The sequence below is a fragment of the Tupaia chinensis genome, unplaced genomic scaffold, assembly GCF_000334495.1.
Source record: "Tupaia chinensis unplaced genomic scaffold, TupChi_1.0 Scaffold143728_1, whole genome shotgun sequence".
NCBI lineage: Eukaryota > Metazoa > Chordata > Mammalia > Scandentia > Tupaiidae > Tupaia > Tupaia belangeri.
This window is the reverse complement of record NW_006203577.1, coordinates 2,070,497-2,079,025: the sequence shown is the minus strand read 5'-3', so window position 1 is coordinate 2,079,025 and position 8,529 is coordinate 2,070,497. Positions and strand designations below refer to the sequence as shown.

Genomic DNA, 8,529 nt, shown 5'->3' with positions numbered 1-8,529 from the left:
TAATGATTTAGATTCTCTTTGAAATATTTGGAATTTTAAAATACTGTTTGTCAATGCTTAAAACAAACACGATTACTCTTAAAATGACATTTGCTGATCACGTGGGAATTATCATCAAAAAGCATGGGTACAGAAAAGTTCAGTAATGTTTAACAATTGGTAAACGAACAGAGTAGGAAAAAAGAAAAAAAAGAAATCCTGAAAGGCTCCTCGTTACATTATTTGCTTAGAAAAGTCTCTGTAAAGTCCATCTACAAAACTAGAGAACTGAATCTTTTCAGGTGGCCCTTAAGGCGGCCCAGCACCACCAAGGCTGTCTGTCGCAGATTGTGGTTTCCCAGAATCAGAATAAAGGAGTGGCCCATGGGAAAGACACTGAATGTTAATATGACAAACTTTGTGTACTTTTTGGCCCAAAATATAGAATATGCCCACAGTCCTACTTCTAGGGAAAAATAATGAACTACCAAAAGGAAGAAAAAAGACATGACCATTTTCATTGCCCGCTTATGAGCCTCTGTGCTGAAGTCTCCATGGCCAGTGGAGTGGAGCTTCAGATTTCTAGTGTGTCTCACCAAGGACAGAAACAGAAGGAGCAAGGAGGTCAGAGACAGAGCAATGGGGACAAAACAGGATATGCCAAGAAAGGCCATGTCTTTCATATAGAGCGTGATAGTTTCATCTAAATAGAAAGTCAGATTACTTTTATCTGTTCTATAGATATTTATCCATACATCAAAAATTCTATCTAGTGTTAGAATATCAAAAATCAGCAAGAATAAAGAAAGCAGAAGCAGCACAAAAACCATTGTGTTCATTCTCCACTTCAGCCAGAGGAAAAGAGGGTAGGAGAAACGGGCCACCTTAAGGAAGTAGACTATGCTTAGGCAGGTGGCAAACCAGGTAGCCAAGTGGTTACTTATTCTCCAAAGGAGAGCAACAGGTTTTGCTACCTTGTACATGACAAATAAATATGGGTCCATTCCAACTAAGAATGTGTCACACAGTAACACCAAGAGCTCAAAGATTCTGAGGACAGACAGGCAGATGAGGATGAAGTCAGCCAAGGAGACCTTTTGGTTCTTGACCCACTGGGAGCAGTTTACCACTCCAATGAACACATTCCCCAGCATTCCAATGATGAATTCTGCTATTGCCAGAACCAGAAAGAACTTATCCCATCCGGTGAGCATTTCCAGAGCATAAATATCCAAATGTCTATTCTTTGTCTTGGTGATCAATTTATAATCAATCTGTGGCAGAACAGCACCCGTTTCCGATGCTTATCTTCATTGCTTTTATTGCCATTCCCATCCTGATCAGAACCTCCTGCTGTTGGATAGAGTTCATTTCTACTTAAAGAAATCTTTTTTCCTTCTTTCATTAAAGCCCAATCTTAATCCAGAATAATCTTCTGAAAAGTACAGTGTCACATGTCTTCACCCAAACGTTTTTATGTGATGATAAAACTACTAGATTCTAAGCAAACAGTTTCTGTGTGCATTTATTATTGGTACAATCCTGTTTTCCACTTATAGTTATGATTTTAAAGTTAGTCAATTATGTCAACATGCAAATATGGGCCAGATTCTTTTTCACAGGTGTTCTTTCCTCCTCATTTGAAATACTATACTGACTACTTCAAATCTTTCTGTAGTCTTTTTTGAGTTAGAAAGCTCTACAAATATCTTAGTAATGTAGTTAGTACATAACTAATACATTCTATGAGTGCCTGTCATGTGTTTGACATTTTGTAAATGCTTTACATCTTACCCCAAGAAAGAAATATTAAGAAATCCAGGGCCAGCCAGCAGTGTTTAAGGCCACTTTATTCCACCTGGCCTACTGCACGGTTCAAATCCTGGACTGGCAGCTTGAAAAGCATATGGATGCATTATATATAATGATTTAGATTCTCTTTGAAATATTTGGAATTTTAAAATACTGTTTGTCAATGCTTAAAACAAACACGATTACTCTTAAAATGACATTTGCTGATCACGTGGGAATTATCATCAAAAAGCATGGGTACAGAAAAGTTCAGTAATGTTTAACAATTGGTAAACGAACAGAGTAGGAAAAAAGAAAAAAAAGAAATCCTGAAAGGCTCCTCGTTACATTATTTGCTTAGAAAAGTCTCTGTAAAGTCCATCTACAAAACTAGAGAACTGAATCTTTTCAGGTGGCCCTTAAGGCGGCCCAGCACCACCAAGGCTGTCTGTCGCAGATTGTGGTTTCCCAGAATCAGAATAAAGGAGTGGCCCATGGGAAAGACACTGAATGTTAATATGACAAACTTTGTGTACTTTTTGGCCCAAAATATAGAATATGCCCACAGTCCTACTTCTAGGGAAAAATAATGAACTACCAAAAGGAAGAAAAAAGACATGACCATTTTCATTGCCCGCTTATGAGCCTCTGTGCTGAAGTCTCCATGGCCAGTGGAGTGGAGCTTCAGATTTCTAGTGTGTCTCACCAAGGACAGAAACAGAAGGAGCAAGGAGGTCAGAGACAGAGCAATGGGGACAAAACAGGATATGCCAAGAAAGGCCATGTCTTTCATATAGAGCGTGATAGTTTCATCTAAATAGAAAGTCAGATTACTTTTATCTGTTCTATAGATATTTATCCATACATCAAAAATTCTATCTAGTGTTAGAATATCAAAAATCAGCAAGAATAAAGAAAGCAGAAGCAGCACAAAAACCATTGTGTTCATTCTCCACTTCAGCCAGAGGAAAAGAGGGTAGGAGAAACGGGCCACCTTAAGGAAGTAGACTATGCTTAGGCAGGTGGCAAACCAGGTAGCCAAGTGGTTACTTATTCTCCAAAGGAGAGCAACAGGTTTTGCTACCTTGTACATGACAAATAAATATGGGTCCATTCCAACTAAGAATGTGTCACACAGTAACACCAAGAGCTCAAAGATTCTGAGGACAGACAGGCAGATGAGGATGAAGTCAGCCAAGGAGACCTTTTGGTTCTTGACCCACTGGGAGCAGTTTACCACTCCAATGAACACATTCCCCAGCATTCCAATGATGAATTCTGCTATTGCCAGAACCAGAAAGAACTTATCCCATCCGGTGAGCATTTCCAGAGCATAAATATCCAAATGTCTATTCTTTGTCTTGGTGATCAATTTATAATCAATCTGTGGCAGAACAGCACCCGTTTCCGATGCTTATCTTCATTGCTTTTATTGCCATTCCCATCCTGATCAGAACCTCCTGCTGTTGGATAGAGTTCATTTCTACTTAAAGAAATCTTTTTTCCTTCTTTCATTAAAGCCCAATCTTAATCCAGAATAATCTTCTGAAAAGTACAGTGTCACATGTCTTCACCCAAACGTTTTTATGTGATGATAAAACTACTAGATTCTAAGCAAACAGTTTCTGTGTGCATTTATTATTGGTACAATCCTGTTTTCCACTTATAGTTATGATTTTAAAGTTAGTCAATTATGTCAACATGCAAATATGGGCCAGATTCTTTTTCACAGGTGTTCTTTCCTCCTCATTTGAAATACTATACTGACTACTTCAAATCTTTCTGTAGTCTTTTTTGAGTTAGAAAGCTCTACAAATATCTTAGTAATGTAGTTAGTACATAACTAATACATTCTATGAGTGCCTGTCATGTGTTTGACATTTTGTAAATGCTTTACATCTTACCCCAAGAAAGAAATATTAAGAAATCCAGGGCCAGCCAGCAGTGTTTAAGGCCACTTTATTCCACCTGGCCTACTGCACGGTTCAAATCCTGGACTGGCAGCTTGAAAAGCATATGGATGCATGTCGATACATGCCTGAAATCCCAAGAGGAGAATGGAGGAGAAAGGATTGAGCATGGTCATCCCTGGTGGATCTCTCTCTCTCTCTCTCTCTCTCTCTCTCTCTCTCTCTCTCTCTCTAACAAGCCCTTGTGCTTTATAGTAAAAAAAAAAAAAAATCCCCAAAACAGTAAAAACAGAAAGAAATGAGACAGAGAGACAGAACTAAGAATAAAGCATGATATAAACAGAGAAAGGGCAATCACAAAATCACAATACCCACCAGGGAAAAAAGAATAGGTGATGTTTGATATGGATCATGAAGGTATTTGGCATTTCATGAGAACATTTACAAGCCATTATTCAGGCTGATCGAACCAATATTTACACACGCACACATACAAAAAGAAAGAAAGAAAGAAAGAGAAAGAAAGAGAAAGAAAGAAAGAAAGAAAGAAAGAAAGAAAGAAAAAGAAAAGAAAGAGAAAAACACCAAAACCCAAACTACTTTTTTTAGAATTTAGTACTCTGTAACTGACAATTTACTGTGAAGTCAGTCTAAATGTTCCTCAAGTATCCCAGCATAACAAGTTAAGCGTGTTGTCTGGCTTTGTTCTTTCCCTTTATATATGTTCTATTTGCTTTGAATAGAGACATAATGCTGTCAATTTAGTCCTTTAGAGATAGAAAATTATTTTAAAAGAAATAGTACACAAAATATGTGATCTATGTTCCTTGAACAATGATTTTGACAAAAACCAATGCATCAGAAATGAACTCAGAGTTAAAGACCGTGTGTCTTGATTTTTGTGTGTGCTAGCAAATAGATATTCTATTAATAGTAACTAGTGTTCGAGTGTTGCAAGACAATATCTCGAAACACTTTGCAAACTAGACAAGACAATATCTAATAAAGAAATTAATGAAGTCATTGAAAAAACTTGACTCATTCAGTATTGCTCTCATTCTCCTTAATTATATTCAGCAATTAACTTTAAGAGTACATAGTTCAAGGGAACCAGCAGTTAGCGTAATGGCTATGTCGCTGGACTCCCACGTAGTCGACCGCGGTTCACGTCCCGGACCTGGTGGCTTAAAACTCACGCCGGGCACGTGTGCGTGCGTGCCCAAGATCCCGAGAGGAGAATGGAGGAGAAGAGATTGCGGCGTGACCATCCCCTCTGGAGGGTGATTTCTCGCTTTTTGTCTCTATGTTTCTCTCTCTCTGTCTGGCGAGCGCACACGCCCTATAGCGAAAATCTCTCAACAAAAAACAAAACAAAACAAAACAAACAAACAAAAAGAGTACATAGTTCAAGAATGATGATATATAATGATCTATTGGTAGATTTTTTTTTTGTTTTTCTGTTTTGTTTTGTTTTGTTTTGTTTTATTACTAGGGGCCTATCTGCTTGCCAGGGAGAGACAGAGAAAAGGAAAATGAGGAAATGTAATGATATTTTAGAGAGAAAAATGATAGACTTACCTAGGTTAATGTCTGAAAATGGGGAGAAATTCATGACTATGAGATTTAGGAGAAAGGTTGCATAAGGCTGCTTGGTGTACACGAGATATACAAAAAGACTTTGAGGCTTTCCCCTTTGAGCCTGTTTGCATGGAGTCCACTGACCTGAAAGAATCACAAGAAGAAAAGCAGCTTTGGAAGCCACAGGAAGGTTAAAGAAGAAAAGTTGGAAGATGCTGAGTTCATATTTGAACATTTGGGAGTAGGTGTAAGTCATTCAAGTGGAAAGAGGTTAGGCACTTGGGTATTTGTGACAGCAGCTTAGAAAGGAAATTGGACTACAAGTGGAGATTTGGCCATCAGTACATGCTTAATTTCATAAGAGGTGATGAGCTCCCAGGGCCCTGAGGAGCACCAGAGATCAGAGAAAGCAAAAGAAAGACTATGAAATGCTCGGATGACAGAAGGAAACTGAGAACAAGGTGTGTTAACTAAGGTGCTAATCAATGTGCTATTAAATTAATGATAGGCCACTTACAAAATGAATAGAAGGCAAACTGTCATGGGCCATCACCATGGCCTAGTGTTTAAGGGAGTCCAATCCCACATGGCCAAGCGGATTTGAATCCTGGTCCCAGTAGTTTGGTAAACTTGTCAGGTGCCTCTGTATGTCAGCCCAATTTCTCCAGGGTAGAGAAACTGAAGAGAAGGGATTATGGATAACCATGATAACCACGTCCCATGGAGGGGTGCTTTCTCCCTCTCTTATTCCCCTTCCCTCTCTCTTACTGTCGCTGGCGAGTGTACACACTTGCTGGTAATTTTTTTAAAATAAAAGGAAATATAATTCTGTATATTTTTAGTTCAAATGCATAATATGGCAGAAACATTGACTTTTGTCTATCTAAGACACATATTGCATGTCCTGGAATTTAGCAAAATCAGCAAGTACCTAGGAACATCTCAAATGTTCATAATTTAAGGTTTCAAATTATAATTAACATGACAATCATGTGTTTACACTTTCTGGCGTATATACTCTGTGGAATGCTATTTAGCGATTAAAAACAATGAGACCCTGACACATGATACAAAGTGGGAAAATACGGAAGACTTAATGCTGAGCGAAGCGAGCAAGACTGTGAAAGACAGGCTTTGTATGTCCCATTCAATGTACACCAAATCTCTGCTCTCCAAAGCAGAAACTGAAAGATTGGAAAGTTTATGCCAGGGAGGGTAACTGGAGATATTAGAGATAGTAAGGGAAGAGTAATAAAGAGTGGGTAATGGGAGGAAAAAAGGGAACTGGAAGAAAATAAACAATACACTTAATTGACAAAAAATGAGAAGTTGTTTCCTGATGATAAGGTATATGGTAATGTCTTAGTCTTGACTGATATGCACTGTATTCATGCTGGGAAAAACCATGTTACAGACTGTAAAGATGTACAGTGATTACATGTAAATAATAAAAATATTGAAAAAAATTAAAGAAAAAAACTTAATTTACTTTGTGCTCCAAATATTATTGATATTCTCACATAAATATCTTATTCCCCTATTAACAAGAAGACGTCTAATAACAAGAATAAACTACTTCATCATTTTGTTAAAAAGGTAAGGCTGGGACTAGCAGATGGCAAATGATTATGTTGCTGGACTCCCATATAGTCAACCGTGGTCAACTGTTGTTCAAATCCCGGACACTGTGGCTTAAAACTCACACCAGGTGCTTGTGCGCACATGCCCAAAACCCCAAGAGGAGAATGGAAAAGAAGGGATTGCAGTGTGGCCATTCCCCTAAGGGGGTGATTTCTTGTTTTCTGTCTCTCAATCTTTCTCTGTCTCTCTGGTAAGCCTGACAGCAAAAATATTTCTTTAAAAAAAAAAAAAAGTAAGGCTTTAAGCTATGAGGGTTTTTTTTTTTACTATCACTTTAGTTTTTAAATTAAAATTTCTAAACAACTTATACATAGTCTACCCACTCGATTTTATGATTTATAGTATTTTCTGAACAATTATAAGACTTTTTCCCAGAAGTTACAATTAAATATGAATATATCTAGATGCACATAAAATTAAATAATTTAGATTCTCTTTGAAATAATATTTGAGGTTTTAAAATACTGCTAGCCCATGCTCTAAACAAAAATAATTACTCATAAAGTGATTTTACGGACCATGTGGGAATTATCAAATGCAACTTAGTCATGGAAAAGTTCAGTTCTAGTCAACAATGTGTAAAGGAACCCAGTAGTAAAGAAAAGCAAACAAAAAAAAAAAACAGAAGAAATACTAAAAGGGCTCCTCATTATGTTATTTGCTTAGAAAGAATACGGAAAGTACATCTATAAAACTAGAGGATTTGAACTTTTCAGGTGGCCCTTAAGAGAGCCTAGCACCAACAAGGCTGTCTGTCACAGATTGTGGTTTCCTAGAATCAGAAGAAAGGAGTGGCCTGAGTGAAAAATGCTGAATGTTAATATGACAAATTTTATGTACTTTTTGTCCAAAATATAGAATATACTCACAGTCCTACTTGTATGGGAAACAAATGAACTATTAAGAGGAGAGAAAAGACCTGACCATTTTCATTGCCTGCTTAGGAGCCTCTGTGCTGGAGTCTCCATGGCCAGTGGAATGGAGCTTCAGATTTCCAGTGTGTCTCACCAAGGACAGAAACAGAAGGAGCAAGGAGGTCAGAGACAGAAGAATGGGGACAGAACAGGTCACACTAAGAAGAGCCACACCTTTTGTATAGAAAGTTATGGTTTCATTTAAATAGAAAGTCAGATTACTTTTATCTATTTTATAGATATTTGTCCATACATCAAAAAAAAAACCCTTCTAACATTAGAATATCAAAATTCAGTAAGAATAAAGAAAAGAGAAGAAGCACAAAAACCATTCTGTTCTTTCTCCACTTCAGCCAGAGGAAAAGAGGATGGGAGAATTGGGCAATCTTAAGGAAGTAGACTGTGCTTAGGCAGGTGGCAAACCAAGTAGTCAAGTGGTTACTTATTCTCCAAAGGAGAGTAACAGATTTTGCTACCCTGTACATGACATATTAATGTGGGGCTATTCCAACTATGCATGAATCACACAGTGACACCAATAGCCTTGTGATTCTGGAAATAACCAGGCAGGTAAGGATGAAGTCAGCCAAGGAGACCTTTTGGTTCTTGACCCACTGGGAGCAGTTTACCACTCCAATGAACACATTCCCCAGCATTCCGATGATGAATTCTGCTATTGGCAGAACCAAAAAGAGTTTATCCAGTCTAGTGAGCAT

The 8,529-nt window shown here is 37.8% G+C and overlaps 2 protein-coding genes and 1 pseudogene across 2 annotated transcripts; all 3 read right to left on the bottom strand.

The window, feature by feature from the left end:
* Positions 1 to 251: 251 nt before the first annotated feature.
* On the bottom strand, positions 252 to 1,493 carry LOC102470559 (taste receptor type 2 member 42-like). Its single transcript, XM_006164817.2, has one exon. It carries the CDS (start codon positions 1,191 to 1,193, stop codon positions 252 to 254), a length of 942 nt encoding a protein of 313 aa, XP_006164879.1. The 5' UTR covers positions 1,194 to 1,493.
* Positions 1,494 to 2,152: 659 nt separating this feature from the next.
* Positions 2,153 to 3,094, bottom strand: LOC106733115 (taste receptor type 2 member 42-like). The gene has a single exon (XM_014582659.1). The coding sequence runs from the start codon at positions 3,092 to 3,094 to the stop codon at positions 2,153 to 2,155; it is 942 nt and encodes a 313-aa protein (XP_014438145.1).
* A 4,491-nt stretch (positions 3,095 to 7,585) lies between these two features.
* Positions 7,586 to 8,529, bottom strand: LOC102470129 (taste receptor type 2 member 42-like; annotated as a pseudogene).

Excerpts from the sequence above, each read along its gene's own strand:
- LOC102470559 (XM_006164817.2), bottom strand. The coding sequence starts at position 1,193 with ATGCTCACCGGATGGGATAAGTTCTTTCTGGTTCTGGCAATAGCAGAA.
- LOC106733115 (XM_014582659.1), bottom strand. The coding sequence starts at position 3,094 with ATGCTCACCGGATGGGATAAGTTCTTTCTGGTTCTGGCAATAGCAGAA.